Source organism: Micropterus salmoides, unplaced genomic scaffold, assembly GCF_014851395.1.
Source record: "Micropterus salmoides isolate LMB-PRFRI ecotype aquatic unplaced genomic scaffold, ASM1485139v1 Ms_hic_scaffold_5, whole genome shotgun sequence".
NCBI lineage: Eukaryota > Metazoa > Chordata > Actinopteri > Centrarchiformes > Centrarchidae > Micropterus > Micropterus salmoides.
This window is the reverse complement of record NW_024044237.1, coordinates 36,678,706-36,703,466: the sequence shown is the minus strand read 5'-3', so window position 1 is coordinate 36,703,466 and position 24,761 is coordinate 36,678,706. Positions and strand designations below refer to the sequence as shown.

At 41.5% G+C, this 24,761-nt stretch overlaps 1 protein-coding gene across 2 annotated transcripts in view; it reads right to left on the bottom strand.

Annotated features, from left to right (window-relative positions):
- LOC119888974 (diacylglycerol kinase theta) overlaps positions 1-24,761 on the bottom strand; it is a 49,644-nt gene that overhangs the window by 14,109 nt on the left and 10,774 nt on the right. Inside the window, exons 3-14 of one of the 2 annotated variants that reach the window (XM_038699796.1) lie at positions 24,315-24,414; positions 23,451-23,536; positions 20,295-20,420; positions 15,441-15,594; positions 13,680-13,748; positions 13,001-13,101; positions 4,727-4,941; positions 4,547-4,637; positions 3,876-3,930; positions 3,047-3,108; positions 844-994; positions 584-622 (exon numbers count right to left, since the gene is read on the bottom strand). In XM_038699796.1, the coding sequence (XP_038555724.1) occupies positions 584-622; positions 844-994; positions 3,047-3,108; positions 3,876-3,930; positions 4,547-4,637; positions 4,727-4,941; positions 13,001-13,101; positions 13,680-13,748; positions 15,441-15,594; positions 20,295-20,420; positions 23,451-23,536; positions 24,315-24,414 (1,249 nt within the window). Of the gene's footprint in view, positions 1-583; positions 623-843; positions 995-3,046; positions 3,109-3,875; positions 3,931-4,546; positions 4,638-4,726; positions 4,942-13,000; positions 13,105-13,679; positions 13,749-15,440; positions 15,595-20,294; positions 20,421-23,450; positions 23,537-24,314; positions 24,415-24,761 lie in introns of both variants that reach the window. The other variant, XM_038699795.1, reaches the window with a different exon arrangement.

The window sequence follows — 24,761 nt, the reverse complement described above, 5'->3', positions numbered from 1 at the left end:
TCTGACTTTAAACTCAGAATTCTACTGACTTTAAAGTCAGAATTCTCAGAATTCTGACTTTAATCTCAGAATTCTACTGACTTTAATCTCAGAATTCTACTGACTTTAATCTCAGAATTCTGAATTTAAAGTCAGAATTCTGAGAATTCTGACTTCTGAGAATTCTGACTTTAATCTCAGCTGCGCCATGCGCTTCATAGTGCCCAAAGTGAATTATTATTTTTTCAGAATTCTTCTGACTGTAATCTCAGAATTCTCAGAATTCTGACTTTAATTTCAGAATTCTGAATTCTGACTGTAATCTCAGAATTTTGACTTTAATTTCAGAATTCTGAATTCTGACTGTAATCTCAGAATTTTGACTTTAAGAATTCTTTAATCTCAGAATTCTGACTTTAATAAACTCAGAACTCAAAAACAAATTCACATGTGGCCCTAATCCTCTTCTGCATATTGGTTATCCTTTGTTGGAAATAAATTACTTTGTTATACTTCGGAGTACAAATTTGAGGTAAAAACTTGAGTCTCGTCTTTTCATGCCACTTTCTACGTCTGCAGCTTTAGTTACTTTAGCTTTTCTCACCTTGACTGGCATAGACATGGCTGATGGTGACCAGGTGACCTGCAGAGACAGAGGGAGAGAGAGGCAGAGCGGAGGTGAGTTAGACGAGCGCTCCTGCTGTGAGCTGAAGAAGAAGAGTAGACAGGAAGTGTTCACACACAAACCAGTCGGCGCCGAGAGAAACATTAATATTCAGTCTCAGACTGAAGCAGTGAGCTAACATGAGCTTTGTGTTACAAGCCGTCCAGCTCAGCGCTCAGGTAAATCGGTCTGAAACTCACTCTTGATGGTCAGGTGTTCCTGGATCAGCTGGACGTACTCCTCTTTGCTCAGCAGGGGGGGCAGCCCTCCAATCAGCAGGCTGACCCGCACCTCCCGGTTCCCGTTCTCCACGATGTAAAACCGAGTCTGGTTCATGTTTCGCAGAGACACCTGGGAAAAATCCACATCACGTTCTTTTCAGCTATGAAACACCTTTTCCTGTCTGACATTTCAGCGACAGAGTTCGAAGGCTGCACTCAAATGAATAACAATAAAAAGTGAGGCGAGACAAACGCCTCATTACAAACAAAGAAGAGATTAACACCCAGCAGCCAAGAGAAATTTATTAAGATCAGAAACAAAGGGACATTTTTAATCCGTGTTCGCTTGGTTCTTTGATTATTTTGTTTCAAAACCGAATCAGAAAAACCACAAAAACAAGTCGTTTTTTAGTTTTTCTGCCGGTAGACCTACTATGTGTTTTGTTGCCAGTGGAACCGAAGCGCTGGACGCTCAGCGCTCGTTCTCCCTGGCTGGATGAAGTCCGATGCTCCTGATTATACGCACAGCCTAATCCATGTGTTCCTGCAGCTGGAGGCTCTCAAAACTTTCTAAATTCTTCCATCTCACCAAGAAAATAAAGATCAGGTGGAAACAGTGCAGAGAGGCGCAACAAAAATTACCCCAACTTTTTAATCCGTGTATGATTCGTTAATATGCAGCTCGCCGGTTTAACTAATAACAGTTTGTGTTTGCTGTGTACCACTAGATGTACTGACAACTATCACTGAATTCATTTTACACTATAGAAATCTTAAAAACCGGAGGATTCTCAGGCAACTTCTGTTCCTGTCCCAGCTGCTACTGAGTTACAAGCTGAACGCTGAGCCTCCTGTTTTTCTAACTAAAAACCCACTTATGCTGACGTTCAAGCTCATCTTAATTACATTTAATCAGGCACCGTCATCGCCCAGGTGTGTCTGCTGCAGGGTTATAACACAAAGCTAATCGGACACATTAAATATCAAAATCAATATTTTTCCGTTTTGGTTTTAAAACAGAAAAACCAAAAAAACATCCGTACACAGATTATTTTTCATGCCATTCACTCAAATGATGCTTCTTTACCTCCTTTTTTTTAACCACTAGATTACTTAATTATTTGACAACCAAAACCTGAAATATTAAGTTAAGTAAACATTAAGTACATTACAAGTATATTCATTTACATATACTTTGTTTTTACTGTGCTCACCCACAAGTTCCTGCCTTTACAATTAAACAGAAAGGTACAAATATTTGCACCTTATAAAGTCCACAATGTACCTGTAATTAACAATCGAAGGTGCATAATTATACCCTTAAGGCACATTGTTGTACTTTTAAGGGAGCGTTTGCTATGTTTGTTCCTTGGGGAACAAAAACGGGCCTGCGTTGTACCTCTTTTTCTAACAGTGCAGGTGGAATAAGAAGGTGTCCAATACAAAGAAAAATGATACAGTAAATAAAAATCTAATCATATGTTGGTGCTGAAATGACTCGTAGATACAGAAAGTGTTGAATCCGTGCAGGAGATGCTTCAGCCGGCAGCTGAACCGTCTGCAACCGTCTTCCTTTGTGAAAATGGCGTCCACAGAAAGCGCTTCTTGTTGCCAGCGACAGGCTCAGACTGTTACACCAGGTCTCTGACAGCATCATGGAAAGGATCCCTGCGAAGGACTCCTGTTGAGAGGAGTCTACAGGAGTCCCCCCCCCCTTCTGCAGCTCCTGCATGCATCACAGATACATGTTGGCCATTTAGTGTCTTGTCTCAGAAGCCCTCCTTCTTCCTAACAGTTACAGTAATGCATTAGCGGGCCGCAGACAGGGTGGCAGACACTCCAATGAAATCTCGTGAGAGGCGGTCTGAACAGCCTGCCGCTGGCAACAAGAAGCACTTTCTGTGGACGCCATTTTGACCTGAAGGAATAATTTGCAGACGCTGCAGCTGCCGGCTGAAGCATCTACTGCACGGATTCAAAACCCTTTTCCACACCAACGTATGTGAGAATAGGGCCCAGGTTTAAAAATACAGAAATGACCCTTTAAGTAAAAATGATTAGGAAGCTTTTCGATGAGTATAAAGTTTAAAAGAAGTGTCCAACAGCTGCTTGAGTTTCAGACCTGGACACTGCCTGTGATGATGATGATGAGACAAAAACAGTCGGTCGTATCTCCTCCTACCTTCCTGATCTCCTGCAGCTTGTCCAGAATCTTCTCCTGAGGAGTCAGCGTCTGTCTCTGCACTGCAGGACAGACACGGGGAGGTCAGGACCTTCTGTCCGTTCAAAGTCAGCGTTACAGTTTCATCATCTCTACATCAAAACAGGCTGCAGCTCGCTGACCAGCTCGCACGTAGCGCTGTTATAGATATTTACAGCTAGTAATATGGAGCAGGGTCAACAATTTGATAAATGCTGTTTAATAATGAGGTCAGTCTGAAGATTATTAAGAGCGAGACGCCTCAGTCCAAAATGATGATTTTGCTTTAAAGATTTCAAGTTAGTGTTACCATACATTCATAAAATGTGCAAAACTATGTAAGATAATATTTGTAACTCACAGAAGACAATCCACAATGTGTACTATGATTCACAAATGTGTTTTTTTTACATTTGTGTTGTGTAAAATCATATCCACAAAAATACAGATCGATGAGTACACACAAAACAGTTTTTACACATTTGCGGATCACTTCCTGTCAATTTGCAGGTCACATTATATTTGTGACTTCTCTTTTATGCATTTGTGGAATTTTGTCCAATGTGTACTGCAGAGATCTCACTACCCAAAACATGTATTTTTACATTTATATTGTGTAAAATCAGTGTGATTTGCAAATATGCACAATTTAATCTGTACTCACATATTTTAAGTTCACATACAAAGTGATATTTACGCATTTGTGGATCCATTTCTACACAAAAAACTGTTTTTGCACATTTGTGAAGAGTGAAATATTTGTGAATGATAGTACACATTTTACAAACGTATCCTTTACACTTCTGCTCACCTTGCTTGCTGCTCATGCAGACCTCCTGCAGGCTGAAACAGGACGCGTCTTCCCCCTGAAACAACACACAGTCATCAGGAGTCGGCGGCTCATTTTGTTTTAAGCCAGTTTGCCTGTATTGGTATCCCACAGTTAATGTACTAGCTAGCTCCACCCTTTATTTATTATATATTTTTATTATATCATTATGGATTAATCTGCTGATCATTTTCTCCATTAATTGATGTTTGTTCTCAGTCAGTCAGTCATTAACTTAATAATCAAAAGGAAAAGCAGAATCTTCACGTGTGAAGCTGGAACATAAGAAAAAATTATCAAAATACTTATTAATTAAATTTCTGTCAACCACCTGATGTTCCAGCTGTATCTGTATAAACTGTTGGAGTTTAATTTATAACTAAACATCTTTTATAAACTCTTCGTGTGTAAAAATCTGACTTTGTAAAGTAACTGAAGCTGTCAGATAAATGTGGTGAAGTAAAAAGTCCAACATCTCCCTCTGAGACGGAGCAGGAGGGGAAAATACTCAAAGAAAGTACTCAAGGAAAGTACAAATACTTAATTACTGTCCACCACTGGTAGTACGTTGAGCAGGTGATTCTCTGGAGTATTTGTGAGGTTTTCACTTTTGTTTCTGATCTGGTTAAACTTCTCTGGAGAATTAAAATCACCGTTCTGTTGAGCTGACTGAAGACCTCGGCGAGGACTGAAGCTGCCGTGCTGTCCTTAGAGGCGGTGGCGGAGACGAAAGGTGCGCCCGACCTGAAACACACAGCAGGTACGTGGAAAAAACGCCAGTACGTCTGAGCAGAACTGGTAGAGAGACAGTTTACTAGTTCAGCTGGTCTCACCTGGGCCAGCCTGGGTACACCTTGATGACCTCAGAGTCTCGGGGTTTGGCCCTGAGCTGCCAGGCCTCACCTCCGTCCTTCAGAGAGCCCCTGTTGTCAGGACCGCCGTTACGGTTCAGGATGTCGTCGCTATGGAGACGCTGCACGCCGCCAATCTCGTGCAGCTCGAAGTCCTGAGGTTCATCGGGGAGGTAGAAGGCCCTCAGCGCCGCCTCCTGCAGGACAACACAGGTACAGCGGTGGTGGTAACAGCTCTAGTAGTACTCTAGCAGTAGTAGTACTCTAGCAGTAGTAGTGGAAGTGATAGTAGTACTCTAGCTCTAGTAGTACTCTAGCAGTAGTAGTACTCTAGCAGTAGTAGTGGAAGTGATAGTAGTACTCTAGCTCTAGTAGTACTCTAGCAGTAGTAGTACTCTAGCAGTAGTAGTACTCTAGCAGTAGTAGTGGAAGTGATAGTAGTACTCTAGCAGTAGTAGTACTCTAGCAGTAGTAGTAGAAGTGATAGCAGTATTCTAGCAGTAGTAGTACTCTAGTAGTAGTAGTACTCTAGCAGTAGTAGTGGAAGTGATAGTAGTACTCTAGCTCTAGTAGTACTCTAGCAGTAGTAGTACTCTAGCAGTAGTAGTGGAAGTGATAGTAGTACTCTAGCAGTAGTAGTACTCTAGCAGTAGTAGTACTCTAGCAGTAGTAGTACTCTAGCAGTAGTAGTAGAAGTGATAGCAGTATTCTAGCAGTAGTAGTACTCTAGCAGTAGTAGTGGAAGTGATAGTAGTACTCTAGCAGTAGTAGTACTCTAGCAGTAGTAGTAGAAGTGATAGCAGTATTCTAGCAGTAGTAGTACTCTAGTAGTAGTAGTACTCTAGCAGTAGTAGTGGAAGTGATAGTAGTACTCTAGCTCTAGTAGTACTCTAGCAGTAGTAGTACTCTAGCAGTAGTAGTGGAAGTGATAGTAGTACTCTAGCAGTAGTAGTACTCTAGCAGTAGTAGTACTCTAGCAGTAGTAGTGGAAGTGATAGTAGTACTCTAGCTCTAGTAGTACTCTAGCAGTAGTAGTACTCTAGCAGTAGTAGTGGAAGTGATAGTAGTACTCTAGCTCTAGTAGTACTCTAGCAGTAGTAGTACTCTAGCAGTAGTAGTACTCTAGCAGTAGTAGTGGAAGTGATAGTAGTACTCTAGCAGTAGTAGTACTCTAGCAGTAGTAGTAGAAGTGATAGCAGTATTCTAGCAGTAGTAGTACTCTAGTAGTAGTAGTACTCTAGCAGTAGTAGTGGAAGTGATAGTAGTACTCTAGCTCTAGTAGTACTCTAGCAGTAGTAGTACTCTAGCAGTAGTAGTGGAAGTGATAGTAGTACTCTAGCAGTAGTAGTACTCTAGCAGTAGTAGTACTCTAGCAGTAGTAGTAGAAGTGATAGCAGTATTCTAGCAGTAGTAGTACTCTAGCAGTAGTAGTGGAAGTGATAGTAGTACTCTAGCAGTAGTAGTACTCTAGCAGTAGTAGTAGAAGTGATAGCAGTATTCTAGCAGTAGTAGTACTCTAGTAGTAGTAGTACTCTAGCAGTAGTAGTGGAAGTGATAGTAGTACTCTAGCTCTAGTAGTACTCTAGCAGTAGTAGTACTCTAGCAGTAGTAGTGGAAGTGATAGTAGTACTCTAGCAGTAGTAGTACTCTAGCAGTAGTAGTAGAAGTGATAGCAGTATTCTAGCAGTAGTAGTACTCTAGTAGTAGTAGTACTCTAGCAGTAGTAGTGGAAGTGATAGTAGTACTCTAGCTCTAGTAGTACTCTAGCAGTAGTAGTACTCTAGCAGTAGTAGTGGAAGTGATAGTAGTACTCTAGCAGTAGTAGTACTCTAGCAGTAGTAGTAGAAGTGATAGCAGTATTCTAGCAGTAGTAGTACTCTAGCAGTAGTAGTAGAAGTGATAGCAGTACTCTAGCAGTAGTAGTACTCTAGCAGTAGTAGTACTCTAGCAGTAGCAGTGGAAGTGATAGCAGTACTCTAGCAGCAGTAGTACTCTAGCAGTAGTAGTGGAAGTGATAGTAGTACTCTAGCTCTAGTAGTACTCTAGCAGTAGCAGTGGAAGTGATAGTAGTACTCTAGCAGTAGTAGTACTCTAGCAGTAGTAGTAGAAGTGATAGCAGTACTCTAGCAGTAGAAGTACTCTAGCAGTAGTAGTACTCTAGCAGTAGCAGTGGAAGTGATAGTAGTACTCTAGCAGCAGTAGTACTCTAGCAGTAGTAGTAGAAGTGATAGCAGTATTCTAGCAGTAGTAGTACTCTAGCAGTAGTAGTACTCTAGCAGTAGTAGTACTCTAGCAGTAGCAGTGGAAGTGATAGCAGTACTCTAGCAGTAGTAGTACTCTAGCAGTAGTAGTACTCTAGCAGTAGTAGTAGAAGTGATAGCAGTACTCTAGCAGTAGTAGTACTCTAGCAGTAGCAGTACTCTAGCAGTAGTAGTAGAAGTGATAGCAGTACTCTAGCAGTAGTAGTACTCTAGCAGTAGTAGTACTCTAGCAGTAGCAGTGGAAGTGATAGCAGTACTCTAGCAGCAGTAGTGGAAGTGATAGTAGTACTCTAGCAGCAGTAGTGGAAGTGATAGCAGTACTCTAGCAGTAGTAGTACTCTAGCCGTAGTAGTACTCTAGCAGTAGCAGTGGCAGTGATAGTAGTACTCTAGCAGTAGCAGTGGAAGTGATAGCAGTACTCTAGCAGTAGTAGTACTCTAGCAGTAGTAGTACTCTAGCAGTAGTAGTAGAAGTTATAGCAGTACTCTAGCAGTAGTAGTACTCTAGCAGCAGTAGTAGTACTCTAGTAGTAGCAGTGGAAGTGATAGTGGCAGTAGTAGTAGTGATAGCAGTTATAAAACTAGCAGTAGTAGTACTCTAGCAGTAGTAGTACTCTAGTAGTAGCAGTGGAAGTGATAGTGGCAGTAGTAGTAGTGATAGCAGTTATAAAACTAGCAGTAGTAGTACTCCAGCAGTAGTAGTAGTGATAGTAGTTATAAAACTAGCAGTAGTAGTACTCCAGCAGTAGTAGTAGTGATAGTAGTTATAAAACTAGCAGTAGTAGTACTCCAGCAGTAGTAGTAGTGATAGTAGTTATAAAACTAGCAGTAGTAGTACTCTAGCAGTAGTAGTACTCTAGTAGTAGCAGTGGAAGTGATAGTGGCAGTAGTAGTAGTGATAGTAGTTATAAAACTAGCAGTAGTAGTACTCCAGCAGTAGTAGTAGTGATAGTAGTTATAAAACTAGCAGTAGTAGTACTCCAGCAGTAGTAGTAGTGATAGCAGTTATAAAACTAGCAGTAGTAGTACTCTAGCAGTAGTAGTAGTGATAGCAGTTATAAAACTAGCAGTAGTAGTACTCTAGCAGTAGTAGTAGTGATAGCAGTTATAAAACTAGCAGTAGTAGTACTCCAGCAGTAGTAGTAGTGATAGCAGTTATAAAACTAGCAGTAGTAGTACTCTAGCAGTAGTAGTAGTGATAGCAGTTATAAAACTAGCAGTAGTAGTACTCTAGCAGTAGTAGTAGTGATAGCAGTTATAAAACTAGCAGTAGTAGTACTCCAGCAGTAGTAGTAGTGATAGCAGTTATAAAACTAGCAGTAGTAGTACTCTAGCAGTAGTAGTAGTGATAGCAGTTATAAAACTAGCAGTAGTAGTACTCTAGCAGTAGTAGTAGTGATAGTAGTTATAAAACTAGCAGTAGTAGTACTCTAGTAGTAGTAGTGATAGTAGTTATAAAACTAGCAGTAGTAGTACTCCAGCAGTAGTAGTAGTGATAGCAGTTATAAAACTAGCAGTAGTAGTACTCCAGCAGTAGTAGTACTCTAGCAGTAGTAGTGGAAGTGATAGTAGTACTCTAGCAGTAGTAGTACTCTAGCAGTAGTAGTAGAAGTGATAGCAGTATTCTAGCAGTAGTAGTACTCTAGTAGTAGTAGTACTCTAGCAGTAGTAGTGGAAGTGATAGTAGTACTCTAGCTCTAGTAGTACTCTAGCAGTAGTAGTACTCTAGCAGTAGTAGTGGAAGTGATAGTAGTACTCTAGCAGTAGTAGTACTCTAGCAGTAGTAGTAGAAGTGATAGCAGTATTCTAGCAGTAGTAGTACTCTAGCAGTAGTAGTAGAAGTGATAGCAGTACTCTAGCAGTAGTAGTACTCTAGCAGTAGTAGTACTCTAGCAGTAGCAGTGGAAGTGATAGCAGTACTCTAGCAGCAGTAGTACTCTAGCAGTAGTAGTGGAAGTGATAGTAGTACTCTAGCTCTAGTAGTACTCTAGCAGTAGCAGTGGAAGTGATAGTAGTACTCTAGCAGTAGTAGTACTCTAGCAGTAGTAGTAGAAGTGATAGCAGTACTCTAGCAGTAGAAGTACTCTAGCAGTAGTAGTACTCTAGCAGTAGCAGTGGAAGTGATAGTAGTACTCTAGCAGCAGTAGTACTCTAGCAGTAGTAGTAGAAGTGATAGCAGTATTCTAGCAGTAGTAGTACTCTAGCAGTAGTAGTACTCTAGCAGTAGTAGTACTCTAGCAGTAGCAGTGGAAGTGATAGCAGTACTCTAGCAGTAGTAGTACTCTAGCAGTAGTAGTACTCTAGCAGTAGTAGTAGAAGTGATAGCAGTACTCTAGCAGTAGTAGTACTCTAGCAGTAGCAGTACTCTAGCAGTAGTAGTAGAAGTGATAGCAGTACTCTAGCAGTAGTAGTACTCTAGCAGTAGTAGTACTCTAGCAGTAGCAGTGGAAGTGATAGTAGTACTCTAGCAGCAGTAGTGGAAGTGATAGCAGTACTCTAGCAGTAGTAGTACTCTAGCCGTAGTAGTACTCTAGCAGTAGCAGTGGCAGTGATAGTAGTACTCTAGCAGTAGCAGTGGAAGTGATAGCAGTACTCTAGCAGTAGTAGTACTCTAGCAGTAGTAGTACTCTAGCAGTAGTAGTAGAAGTTATAGCAGTACTCTAGCAGTAGTAGTACTCTAGCAGCAGTAGTAGTACTCTAGTAGTAGCAGTGGAAGTGATAGTGGCAGTAGTAGTAGTGATAGCAGTTATAAAACTAGCAGTAGTAGTACTCTAGCAGTAGTAGTACTCTAGTAGTAGCAGTGGAAGTGATAGTGGCAGTAGTAGTAGTGATAGCAGTTATAAAACTAGCAGTAGTAGTACTCCAGCAGTAGTAGTAGTGATAGTAGTTATAAAACTAGCAGTAGTAGTACTCCAGCAGTAGTAGTAGTGATAGTAGTTATAAAACTAGCAGTAGTAGTACTCCAGCAGTAGTAGTAGTGATAGTAGTTATAAAACTAGCAGTAGTAGTACTCTAGCAGTAGTAGTACTCTAGTAGTAGCAGTGGAAGTGATAGTGGCAGTAGTAGTAGTGATAGTAGTTATAAAACTAGCAGTAGTAGTACTCCAGCAGTAGTAGTAGTGATAGTAGTTATAAAACTAGCAGTAGTAGTACTCCAGCAGTAGTAGTAGTGATAGTAGTTATAAAACTAGCAGTAGTAGTACTCTAGCAGTAGTAGTAGTGATAGCAGTTATAAAACTAGCAGTAGTAGTACTCCAGCAGTAGTAGTAGTGATAGCAGTTATAAAACTAGCAGTAGTAGTACTCTAGCAGTAGTAGTAGTGATAGCAGTTATAAAACTAGCAGTAGTAGTACTCTAGCAGTAGTAGTAGTGATAGTAGTTATAAAACTAGCAGTAGTAGTACTCTAGTAGTAGTAGTGATAGTAGTTATAAAACTAGCAGTAGTAGTACTCCAGCAGTAGTAGTAGTGATAGCAGTTATAAAACTAGCAGTAGTAGTACTCCAGCAGTAGTAGTAGTGATAGCAGTTATAAAACTAGCAGTAGTAGTACTCTAGCAGTAGTAGTAGTGATAGCAGTTATAAAACTAGCAGTAGTAGTACTCTAGCAGTAGTAGTAGTGATAGCAGTTATAAAACTAGCAGTAGTAGTACTCCAGCAGTAGTAGTAGTGATAGCAGTTATAAAACTAGCAGTAGTAGTACTCCAGCAGTAGTAGTAGTGATAGTAGTTATAAAACTAGCAGTAGTAGTACTCTAGCAGTAGTAGTAGTGATAGCAGTTATAAAACTAGCAGTAGTAGTACTCTAGCAGTAGTAGTAGTGATAGCAGTTATAAAACTAGCAGTAGTAGTACTCCAGCAGTAGTAGTAGTGATAGCAGTTATAAAACTAGCAGTAGTAGTACTCCAGCAGTAGTAGTAGTGATAGTAGTTATAAAACTAGCAGTAGTAGTACTCCAGCAGTAGTAGTAGTGATAGTAGTTATAAAACTAGCAGTAGTAGTACTCCAGCAGTAGTAGTAGTGATAGTTATAAAACTAGCAGTAGTAGTACTCTAGCAGTAGTAGTAGTGATAGTAGTTATAAAACTAGCAGTAGTAGTACTCTAGCAGTAGTAGTAGTGATAGTAGTTATAAAACTAGCAGTAGTAGTACTCCAGCAGTAGTAGTAGTGATAGTAGTTATAAAACTAGCAGTAGTAGTACTCCAGCAGTAGTAGTAGTGATAGTAGTTATAAAACTAGCAGTAGTAGTACTCTAGCAGTAGTAGTACTCTAGTAGTAGCAGTGGAAGTGATAGTGGCAGTAGTAGTAGTGATAGCAGTTATAAAACTAGCAGTAGTAGTACTCTAGCAGTAGTAGTAGTGATAGCAGTTATAAAACTAGCAGTAGTAGTACTCTAGCAGTAGTAGTAGTGATAGCAGTTATAAAACTAGCAGTAGTAGTACTCCAGCAGTAGTAGTAGTGATAGCAGTTATAAAACTAGCAGTAGTAGTAGTGATAGCAGTTATAAAACTAGCAGTAGTAGTACTCCAGCAGTAGTAGTAGTGATAGCAGTTATAAAACTAGCAGTAGTAGTACTCTAGCAGTAGTAGTACTCTAGCAGTAGTAGTACTCTAGCAGTAGTAGTAGTGATAGTAGTTATAAAACTAGCAGTAGTAGTACTCCAGCAGTAGTAGTAGTGATAGTAGTTATAAAACTAGCAGTAGTAGTACTCCAGCAGTAGTAGTAGTGATAGTAGTTATAAAACTAGCAGTAGTAGTACTCCAGCAGTAGTAGTAGTGATAGCAGTTATAAAACTAGCAGTAGTAGTACTCTAGCAGTAGTAGTACTCTAGTAGTAGCAGTGGAAGTGATAGTGGCAGTAGTAGTAGTGATAGTAGTTATAAAACTAGCAGTAGTAGTACTCCATCAGTAGTAGTAGTGATAGTAGTTATAAAACTAGCAGTAGTAGTACTCTAGCAGTAGTAGTAGTGATAGTAGTTATAAAACTAGCAGTAGTAGTACTCTAGCAGTAGTAGTAGTGATAGTAGTTATAAAACTAGCAGTAGTAGTACTCCAGCAGTAGCAGTGGAAGTGATAGTGGCAGTAGTAGTAGTGATAGTAGTTATAAAACTAGCAGTAGTAGTACTCCATCAGTAGTAGTAGTGATAGTAGTTATAAAACTAGCAGTAGTAGTACTCCAGCAGTAGTAGTAGTGATAGTAGTTATAAAACTAGCAGTAGTAGTACTCCAGCAGTAGTAGTAGTGATAGTAGTTATAAAACTAGCAGTAGTAGTACTCCAGCAGTAGCAGTGGAAGTGATAGTGGCAGTAGTAGTAGTGATAGTAGTTATAAAACTAGCAGTAGTAGTACTCCATCAGTAGTAGTAGTGATAGTAGTTATAAAACTAGCAGTAGTAGTACTCCAGCAGTAGTAGTAGTGATAGTAGTTATAAAACTAGCAGTAGTAGTACTCCAGCAGTAGTAGTAGTGATAGTAGTTATAAAACTAGCAGTAGTAGTACTCTAGCAGTAGTAGTACTCTAGTAGTAGCAGTGGAAGTGATAGTGGCAGTAGTAGTAGTGATAGTAGTTATAAAACTAGCAGTAGTAGTACTCCATCAGTAGTAGTAGTGATAGTAGTTATAAAACTAGCAGTAGTAGTACTCTAGCAGTAGTAGTAGTGATAGTAGTTATAAAACTAGCAGTAGTAGTACTCCATCAGTAGTAGTAGTGATAGTAGTTATAAAACTAGCAGTAGTAGTACTCCAGCAGTAGCAGTGGAAGTGATAGTGGCAGTAGTAGTAGTAGTAGAGTAGTAGTAGTGACAGTACTAAAACTAGCAGTAGTAGTACTCCATCAGTAGTAGTAGTGATAGTAGTTATAAAACTAGCAGTAGTAGTACTCTAGCAGTAGCAGTGGAAGTGATAGTGGCAGTAGTAGTAGTAGTAGAGTAGTAGTAGTGACAGTACTAAAAATAGCAGTAGTAGTGGGTGTGAAATGTTTTAGGGAAGGGGCCGAGTGCTCACCACCACTTCCTCATTCCTTGTGGCTCGAATGATGGAGACCAATCGGTAGAAGCCGCGCTTGACTGCATCATCACCGTCAAACACCTTCAGGAACTGTTTCCCTGCTGGTCAGAACACACACACACACACACACGCACACACACACACACACACACACGCACGCACACACACACACACACACACACACGCACGCACACACGCACGCACGCACACACACACGCGCACACGCACGCACACACACACACACACACACACACACACAATTCAAATTCAATTCAAATGAGCTTTCTTGGCATGAATCCAACAACAATATTGACAAAGCTTCATACAAACGACATAAGAACAATCAACCCCATACATTTCACTAAACAAGTAATTAAAGCGTGTGTGTGTTTGTTTTAAATAAATAAAAAGATATTAAAAATTTAAATTAAATAAATAAAACAGTAAGCGTGCGTGTGTTTGTGTGTTAAAAAAATAAAAATATAGAATTTTTTTTTAAATAAAATAAATAAAACAGTAAGCGTGCGTGCGTGTTAAAAATTTATTATATATTTATTATATTTATATTATATACACACACTTTTACACAACCTTCAACTTCTACTCTGGAATATTTTAATGCATGACTCCTCCTGTTTTCATCTCGCCTCTGATCTGACCGGGACTGAACACTGACCTGACTCTGGAGCAGCCGGCTGACCGTCTTTAGACACAGCAGCAGACGCATCAATTTCATCCGAGTTATCTGAAATGAAACAAGGACTTCCTTCAGTGACGCATGGCGGTGCACAAAACACAGAAAAGAAATGTCTCCAGCGGCTGGAGGACCGAATCAGTTCGAGTCAGTGTTGTTCGGTGTTTTTGAAGCTTTAACCACCTGAACTGAATATTTTCAGCCGGTTCATGCTGCTGTGCTGTACTGATGCTGCCTTCTTGGCTGCGTCTTGCTTGAAAAAGAAGTTTTAATCTTAGTGAGACTTTAACCTGGTAAATAAATAAAGGACAAAGACAGACATGATCTTCATATTCTTGTCTTATGATATCTGATTTAAATCTGGTTTTAATCTAACATTTTACTTGCATGTAGTTTTTGTCTTCTGCAGGGTGTCAACTCTGGTCCTTCTGCAGTCACACTTGCTATTTTGAGTGCATAAGTGTGTCCACACCGAGAAGCGTGTCAGAATGCAGTGCACTCTAGCCGTGTTTCCACTGCAGGAACTTTAACATCAGTTTAAAATAGTTCCGGGGACTTTATTTTACACCCCCAGGTCCCCGCAGGTCCCCGCAGGTCCCCGGGATTGTGGCCTTAAGTCAAGGATTTTGGGTGTTTTAAATCCACTTTGCTGCTACTGCTTTTGCAAACCAATAAGTCACAATCAACACCCAGATAGCCAGAGAAGTCTCGCCGATGTCCGCCTGACATCGTGCATCTGCATCGTACTAATGGCTCGGAAACAGCAGCCGGTGTGCAGCGAGTCCTGCGGTGTGTTTACAGCTGATGGAGTGAGACTGAAGTTTTCATCAGTCAGGAGGTTTTTACAAGGAGCAGAAGTTGGTCTCCTCCTCTCCAAAACAAACAGCTGATTACAACAGGTAATAAAGCTCGTTAAAAAACGAGCGAGCCGACCTCTTGTTGGCTGGAAATGTTTTAATTTCCGTCAGCGCTGGAGGTGCCCCCTTCGGTTTCCAGACCTGGCAAACTGTTTCCGGTTTCTTTCTTTCTCTGTGCTGGAGTGCTTTTAAGAACTGGATGGTTTTGTCCAGTTTGGTATTAAATTTGTTAAGAACCGGAGTCGTGTGTCTCTTCATTACACTCACACATAAAAGAAGCTATCAGAATATTGAGTGTGGAACGCTGGACACTTCTCACCCCCAACGGCGGCCGTCTCGGCTACGTATTTTTAAACTTGTGAAATTGGCGACCTGGAGGGGTCAAATGATCGTGATAATGTTCCGCCCAGGTAAACAGAAGAAGATTTAACGTTTTTATCGTCATTTCCGGTAAGTTCACCACATCCACTACGCAAGTAAGTACACATTGTACACAGTGTACTGCATGTTAGTGTACTAACGGAAGTATCTGAATTGAGACGCAGCTTCAGTTTCACTTGTTAAATTCATGAAGAAGTGATATGTTTGAACCTCCTGCTGCTGGCAGAGTCTCACTCTGCAGTTTCTTCTTTTGTTTAATCAACTTGTTCCCTCCTTCAAATCCGAGCTGATGAATTTAACTCTGCAGGCCGAGTGAATGGACGACAAACGTTTGTTAAAGAAGAGCTTCACAGAAACAGTTTTCATCATTAACACTGTGAAAAACCTCAATTTTAGTTTCACAGCTCAGACGAGCAGAGCGAAGCTGTCAGGAAATGAGGCGAGTGTCTCTGTGTGGTTTGTGTCAGCAGCAGAGGATGTGGTTTGGAGGTGTGTGTGTTCATACCCAGGTCCTGGCTGCAGCTCTCACTGATGCGGTAACAGTGCATCTTGCTGAAGTTTCTGGAGTCGAGGCGTACGCAGGCCGGATGCAGCAGCATGGAGCGCAGACGTCCCAGAGTGCACTCTGGTGGCACGCTGAGGTAACACGCCGCATGGCTCTGCAGAGACGACAGACAGGACGATCAGTGATCAGTGGTTCAGAGATGAATCTGGGTGTTTAACGGAGCTGGAAGATGTTTTTGTCTTTTTTCCCCACTTTTTATGTTTAATTGCGAGGGTGGTTCAGGGCCCTTGGGAAAACATTTGCAGGTCGGGCCCCTGTCAACTCCAAGTTCCAGTCGGTTGTGTAGTCGGCAGCTTCATTATATTTACACAAACTACCGCATGTGAGCACAAACTACAACAAGAAAGGAGTTGGAACCAGGTTTTGACAGGAAAAAGAGAAGTCTGATTACCGTACACATCAAAGTCCATCGTGACCAGAGTAAAACTAATTTACCCGAGCATTTAAAATGTCCAGGCTTGTTGCTTGTCAGCAGCCCAACGAGACTAACAGATGACTTTGAAATGAGACTTCAAAATAATAGCAGTATTACTCATTACGTACTTATTTTCACACCAAAAAATGTAACTGTATCTGTTACTAAAATGTCTGATTAAATTGCATTTACATATGAAAATGTTCATGATCCCTCTGGAGGTAACATCTGAATATTTCCCGTAAAGCTCGGCTATATGTTATAATAATATAAATTTTGTCTCTGCATGTTTTTAATGTGCACAATGTCTTCCTTTGCTGTTTCCAGCCGGTGAAAAGTAAAGTTTGATTGGTTCTCATGGTTGAATTTGCAGCACTGCCCGTCTGCCAGTTAGACTGCCTCTCAAGCTGTCTTTAGAAAACGCATTTAAACATTTAAAACGTTCATTAGAAATGTAGAAATGTACGGAAGTTTCTTTGGGATCATTTCCGTTAGCTCAGTTGGTAGAGCGCGGGTTCGACTCCGAAACAACTTTTTCTTTCTTCTTTTGTGTGTTTTTTTATCATCCTCTTCAACAAAGTTGTGATGAATAGATTCAGGGTTATCCAATCACAAATTTCCCGAGGGTTATTTCAAAGGTTCTGAAGTAGCCGACAGGAAATGTGCAACGTTAAATGGATTCCCCTGAATGAGAAACGCAGGAACTTCCTCTGCCGGGGAATGATGGGGAAATGAAAAGTCCATAGGCTGAGGGATGAGGACCAATCGCCGGGACGCGCACAGTCCAGCACGCGCTTTATTGTGAACACATGAATCAGTCTCTTCATGAGACCTTTGTTAAAGGGGATTATGAAAGAATAAAATAAATAAAAGTTGGTGTTCAGTGTAGGCTATGAGTCCTGTGACCGTGACAGTCACACTGAAGTTACCACTGTGTTAAACTACTGTTTTGTTATCGCGAGATCACGAGAAAACAGAGTAAAAAAATGCTTAGGGCTTCCGTAGAAAAGTAATGAATGAAGTAAAAAAGTAATTGAATTGAAAAGTTACGGTACTTTGATAAAGTAATTGCATAGTTACACTACTATTACATTTTAAATCAGGTAACTCGTAATCGATAAACTTTAAAATTTCCAAAGTAACCTTCAAAACACTGGTATTACTTGTACTAAATTAAATAATGTATAAATAACAAAGTGAAGTAAATTCTCAGTTGCCAGGCGGCCATCTTTGCATTGCTGTGGTGCGTTTGGAATATTTACTAGTACTTTAATCTGCTATGTTCTCCTATACTGCTGTACGTTACCATTTTACTAACATGCATGTTTTAACATTTTTATACAGATCAACATGACGATTTTACTTGCTGTTCATACTGTTCACTGCTGCTCTGCGTGCACCAGAAGAAGGCTGTGCTGTTGTTTCGTGTGGCTATCTGTGCAGAAATGGTCTTTGTTGTTATTTCCTGTTGCTCTGCATGGTTTATGTTCTTGAGAATTCTTGTTTTGTTGCTGTTACTGTCTTTATGGCCTTTTAATGTGCTCGACCTGTAACTTTTTATCACTTTGAAGGTTTCTAAACATCTCGCCGATCAGCCAGCTGGTTAACTCTGTCACAGAAATGTTGATTAATGTCTGTCGTCCTGAATAAAGAAATACAGTGGTGGACGGAAACTAAGTACATTTACTAAAGCATTGTATTTAAGTACAAATTAGAGGTACTTGTACTTTACTTGAGTATTTTCTCCTCCTGATGTTGGACTTCTTACTTCACCACATTTATCTGACAGCTTCAGTTACTTTACAAAGTCAGAGTTTATAAAAGATGATGTTTAGTTATAAATTAAACACAAGTACATATATAAATACAAGTACAGCCGGTACATTAGTTCATTGGCAGAAATTTAACTGGAAATACTATTTTTCATGTAAAAACACTTCATGTGAAGATTTGCTGCTTTTCCTTTTTATTATTTTAACGTGTTTTTGATCAGTTTGAGGTTTGGACTGACTGGAGTCTCTTTGGGCTCTGAGCAACTGGGACAACATTTCTCACTATTTACAGAACGGTTACAATCAATTAATGGAGAAAATAATCAGCTGATTGATCCAGAAAGAAAAAGAATCATCAGTCTGATGCAAAATAGTTCAACCTCAAACAGCTACAGCAGTAAAATCCTGCTTTATATGAATGCATGAGGAATAATAATCTAATGATGTAATGATATATAATAGTAAAACACACATTTTACTTTCTGCATCGAGTACTTTTAGTTTTAATACTTTAAGTACATTTTCCTGATTATACTTAACATTTTCAATGCAGTACTTTTACTTGTAACTTTTTTACTTGTGAGTATTTTTACAGTGTGGTATCAGAACGTTTGGGTCAGAATACTTCTTCCACCTCACATCCACTCCAGAGGATCACTGCTTCAAGGTTTTTGCAAAGATGAAACAAACAAGACATTGCTGATAGGTAGATTTTGTTCCCTTTGCACAGAGCCAGGCTAGCTGTCTTTATGCTAAGCTAAGCTAACCACCTGCTGTCTGTAGCTTCATATTGAACGTACAGACATGAGAGTGGCATCAGTCAGAACATCTGACTCCCAATATAACGATAACAATATATATCATCAAACAAATTATAATAATTATGTTTATATCTCTGCAACAGGGCCGCTCTAAGACACAAGGGTGCATGTTTGGTTTCAGATGTTAGTGGGGGGTGAAGATGAGGTGAGTCGGCCGGCACTCTTCCTCTCAGGTGCTGCATAAAGCGCCTGTACAGAGCAGACTGTATTCAGCCTGAGAGGAACAGGACAGAGAACATCACCCAAACATTTTCTGCTCGTGGAATTTATTGCTCTGATGAGCTTCCGTTACCAACTGGAACTGTTTCACCTGTTTGCAAAACCAACTAAAATAAACTGAAATTACAAAGTGAAGGTCTTTAGTTTTTGTCTTTGTTAATTTATTCCACAGGGCCTAAAATCTACCTTCCAATTTCTTACCTGTGCCAGTTTTTAGGCCACGCCCCCCCTCACTTTGCATCTTGGCGGTGAAAGTCTGGAGAAAGTCCCATTCGGGATTACTCTGAATATGACTGCCTCAGGCCCCATCCACACTACTCCGTTTTAAACAAAGCACAGCAGCGTTTCAGCAGAGTACCAGAGTTGATCTCTGTCTACATTAAAACGACTGAAAACGCACATCTAGTGGGCGTTCAGGTACGCTGGGCGTGCGTTCCGTGGTTACAGAAGATTAGGCGAAAGAATATAGTAGTACATTAACCAAATTTTTATTTGCATGGACCAATAACGACTGTTACTGAATGTAAAAAAAAAATTGTTGTTGATTGTTGATTTTTGTTGTATATTTTTATGTTGTCAGTTTATATATTTCTATGTACACAATATTCTCTTCCGTTGCGTTACTTCTGCACAGCACAGACGCAGAATAATGCACATGTATTTATCTGCAACGTTGTTCTTCCATTCCATATTTATATATTTCTACATTTATGTCAGCTGTATGTTTGTCTGCGTGTAGCACCTCATCACCACAGCAAATTCCTCGTATGTGTAAAACAGTACTTGGCAATAAAGCTCCTTCTGATTCTGAAAAGCGGTGGTGGCGGAAAACAGACTGGAAGTTGTTGCAAAGTAAACGGCGACATGCACAGTACAAGTGTAGGCTGTAAGTGTTGTTTACACGGTACAGAATATTATAATAAAAATGCCAAATCAAAAACTCTGTCAGCAGCATCGTGTTTCTGCTCTGCATGACTGATGAGACCCAATCAGAGAGCCGAGCGTGAGCGTCATCGTTTCTAAAGTCCACCGTTTTTGTCCGTCTTCACTAAAACGCTACCCGGAAATTTAAACGTTTAAAGCGTTTTCAAACTTCTCGCTTTTAGGTCTTGGTTTTTGCCATTTTCTTCTGGACGGGAGGAGCAAACGCAGCAAAAGGTCGTTGCTTTAAAACTAAAACGCAGTAGTGTGGATGGGCCTGAGCAGGCAGCTCACGACAGACGGTGATAAAATCTGTGTTACGTTTCACAAGGATGAAAAATCCCACCAATTTGAAAAGCTTACACAAGAAGGCTATCCTAGCTTAGCTTAACGAGCTAACGGAGAACGGCGAGCCCCGCTCCCCCAAAACAGAAGCTAAACGCAGTTCAGGCAGCGTGATGGACAAAAACAGCTAAAACTGAGCATTTTCCAAAAGATAAAAACTAAACCAGCAAACCCACTTTAAAAGAAACGGAAAACTTGAAAACAAAAAGTCAAAACGCAAAAAAAATTTAAACTATTAAACTATAATAACCCTGGTTGACACACAGTAAACGTGGGACTTTTGGGGGGGGGGGGTTCTTACCGTGATGCCGCACCACTCGCACCTCATTCCCGCCATGACGTCAGAGGAACCACAGGAACGCCGACAAACCTCACACCTCGCCGCCGATGCCAGGTTCCCCTCCCTCCAGTGGTGGTGAAACGTATCCTGCAGCGACAGAAAGTAGATCCTGGGTCAGTGAAGGAGGTTATTAGAGCACGGGCCCCTGATGTGACCAGCGTACTGATGACTGCTTCCTGTCAACTCTCTGACTGATTTCAGTCCTCTGGTGTTAAACTGGTTTTCAGCGGGGCCCTCAGCTTCAGGCTGTTGAGTTTAATTGACGGCTGTGACCGATCAATCAGCTCGGATCGATGAACAGTGTGGGACAGCAGCAGGTGTCAGGTGATCCGTCAGACTGAACTCTGATCAATAACACCCAATCACATCACTCACTGACACACACACTCACGTTCAGTTTATAAAGTCCTGTAAAGCAGCAGATTTGGGAATCCAGATGCAATGGGCTTGACTAGATCCCTGTCATTACAATAACCAGTGACGCCAACAGAGGTCAAAGGTCATACCTGTGGGCACTGATCGAGGAGTCACTCCCCGGGTCCAGGAGTCGGGTCAAGGCCAGTTTATACTCCTACGCTGAGTCGTTGTGAGAATTTATACTTGTGCGTTGGCGTCTGCGTCGCTATGCAGTTAGACTGCCGTAGCGCTAGATGGCGGAGGGGTTTCTACACTGAACAAAATTATAAAGGCAACACTTTAGTTTTTGCCCCCTTTCATCCTGAGCTGAACCCAAAGATCTAAAACTTTCTCTATGAACACAAAAGGCCTATTTCTCTCAAATATTGGTGCAAATCTGTCCAAATCTGTGTTAGTGAGCACTTCTCCTTTTGCCGAGATAATCCATCCACCTCACAGGTGTGATCAAGATGCTGATTAGACAGCATGGGTACTGCACAGGTGTGCCTTAGGCTGACCACAATAAAAAGCCTTAGGCTGGCCACAATAAAAAGCCTTAGGCTGGCCACAATAAAAAACCTTAGGCTGGCCACAATAAAAAACCTTAGGCTGGCCACAATAAAAGGCCACTACAAAATGTGCAGTTTCACTGTATTTTGGGGGGTCCGGGTGGGGGTCCAGAAACCAGTCAGTATCTGGTGTGAGCACCATTTGCCTCACAGTGCAACACATCTCCTTCTCATAGAGTTGATCAGGTAGTTGATTGTGGCCTGTGGAGTGTTGGTCCACTCCTCTTCAATGGCTGTGCGAAGTTGCCATCAGGTCGAGACCCCGATGAGGACAGCGAGCATGCAGATGAGCTTCCCTGAGACGGTTCCTGACAGCTTGTGCAGAAATTCTTTGGTTATGCAAACTGATTGTTGCTGCAGCTGTCCGGGTGGCCGATCTCAGATGATCTTGGAGGTGAAGATGCTGGATGTGGAGGTCCTGGGCTGGTGTGGTTACACGTGGTCTGCGGTTGTGAGGCCTGTTCGATGTACTGCCAAATTCTCTGAAACGCCTTTGGAGACGGCTTATGGTAGAGAAAAGAACATTCAATTCACGGGCAACAGCTCTGGTGGACATTCCTGTAGTCATCATGCCTGTGGCGTCGTGCTGTGTGACGGAACTGCACATTTTGGAGTGGCCTTTTATTGTGGCCATCCTAAGGCCTTTTATTGTGGCCATCCTAAGGCCCACCTGTGCAACACGCATGCTGTCTGATCAGCCTCTTTGGGAGAAATAGGCCTATAATAGAGAAGGCATCGGAGGAGATGGTGTGTTTACGACCCTTAAACCGGTGCAGAGGCGGAAAAAGGAGGAGGACAGGCTGGAAATGCGACGCTACCAAAGCGACCAATCACAGTTCTTGCATCTCTTCCTGCGTCATCGCAACGCAAAGTTACATTTTCAGGTAGGTGCGCTTCAGGCTACGGTGTAGATTCAACGCAGAAGTATAAAGTGGCCTTTAGAGGGTGAGGACTCTGGGAACATGGTGGCCTCCTAATCTTTATCTACGAAGGAACAGGCTGAAGAGCCTCCACATGCTAATCTGAGTGTTTATTGGTTACGACTGATCAGTGATCAGATCCTGCTTCCGTTGGTGGCTAACGTTAGCGAGCGCTTGTCTGCAGACATCAGACTGAGCCGATCAATCAGCTGATCATTAGACAGCTGTTGAAGCATCTGCTGCTGACACTCCAGGGTCTCATTAATAAAACTCTGCGTAGGAAAGACTACGAGATCCCTCCGCTGAACAGTGGCGCCTGGGAGCGAGCACCTTTTAAACGCCTATAATTGTTTGTAAATGGTCAGTGAAACTCATTAATATTAATACGTACTGTCTGCACGAGGATAAGGAGGCAAATTTAGAGAGAAACGCTACAAAAAGAAATCTAACCCAGCTGAAGCATTTTGTTTGGTGAGTAAACGCTTGTGCACCGGAGCTCAAGCCGCTTCACGACAGATGCGTGGGAAGGAGTAGTGACGGAGATGAAACATGTAATAACAGTATATGAAACTATGCACTCCTATTTGCTCGACTGAGTCACTGAAAACGGCTGAATTTAATTTGTCCTCCTGTTCACCTTATCTGTGAGAGGAAATTAGGCTGCATGCAAGTATTATTTAATATAATTCCAGATTAACATGTTTTTGTTTATTCAGAACGACTTTCATCTGTTTGGCAAATGAAGTTTTATTGGCCTGGAATACTCAGAGGTAAATATTTGGATTTATTTTACACTATAATATCCATTTCAAAGCGTTTCAAACTTCTGCCGTGTGAGGCGCCGTTTCTCTTTTCTCCTCTTTATGTGCGTACGCATGGATCAGAGTTTATTTTCAGGACACACTTTCTCCCGTCAGCTCTGGTTTTTATAGATCACAAACTTTGCTTGGGAAGTGGCGTCCGCACGTTTCCAGCCCTGTTTCGTACGTTTGCACCGTTTATAACTGAGACTCCTGAGCGTCACGTGACAACCTGGATCTCTTCATACACATGATGGCGGAGCAGGGATCTCATTACTCTCGCTTCACTTTCTTGCCCTCGTATTAAAAAATATTATGTTCCTTTACTTTTAAATTTAAAATGAAATGAAATTAAACATCTAAACTGATGGTTCAAACACCACACGGACTTTCCTTCTTCTCACAGTCCCAGCTCTCTGAGGTGATACCGACCTGCTCCAGAGTCCCGTCCAGGTGGCAGCTGCGACAGTCTGCACAGCTGAAGGCAGCGCAGTCAGCGTGGACGTGCAGCTCGCACACTGAAACACACACACACGTGTTGTATTAGTGACAGCCTGTAATCCTGGTCAGATCAGGAATGTGAGGTCAAAGGTCACAGGGTTCAGTCAGTTCACAACAGGAAGTTTAATGCGTCACTAGTTTTCCATTTTAGACATTTCAGCATTTTACGACAGATAAAACTTGATAATCTGTAGATTACTCTCCTGCACTTTTCTAATTTATTCTATCTTAACTGATTTTATTCCCTTTCTGTGTTTGACATGTGCTGTATCAACAACGCTGCCCTGACTAAACTACATTATTAGTTTATATTTAAATATATGTATACGTAACAGTCTGACTCTTATCTTCACACATCTCTTCTCTGTTTCCTGTGAGTTATCTCAATGTTCATGTTTCCATTCAAATCTTGTGCAAACTTTATGCAAACTGTGATGAAGAAGACAATAAAAAGACAATAAAAGTGGCAATAGACATCATGCAGCTGCTGTTATTACTCTGAGACGGCCGCCACAACATGACTGACAGTAATCAAAGAAGAAGTCTACTTTAATGTGTTTTTAATGTGCAAAAAGAACAAATCTACTGATTTGAGTGTTGTGTGTGTTGCTCCGTATCTATCAGTACGTGCTGTTTTAATTATGATGAATGATATGATAATATAACTGCTGAGTATTTCTTTGTCTGTTGTTTCAGGTACATTCTGGTGTCATTCGACGGGTTCGGCACGCTGGAAACTGGTTTCAAATCAGGTGCTGGTTGAACTGGTTTAACTTGAGGTGGAACTGGTCTGACCTTCACAGCGCAGCGCCGTGCTTCCCTCCGTCTGCTTCCTGCAGACGCAGCAGAAACGTTTCTTCTGACCCGCCGGACCGAAGCAGTGAGCCACCGGGACCTGCGGGGGGCGGGGATGAGACAAAGGTTAACAGCGGCACGAGGCGGCGATCACCAGGGGGCAACATGCGTGTCACAACCAAGAACAGCCGCAGCCACCCGGGACCAACATCCGTTCTCCAACCGTCCCAAAACCACAACAAGGACCCGGCGCACGTGGCTTCAGAACGATGCAGCTCGGCACACAGTCAGTCTGGTGGCCCCTCAGAGGATCCCGGCCCCGAACAGGACAGGAACACGAGCCATTACTAAAACACCCGGGGGCCGGGGGGCCAGGGGACCCTGAACTCAAGAGACCCAGCAGCTGGTTTTCACTAAAAAACATCAGAATATAAAGACGGCACGAAG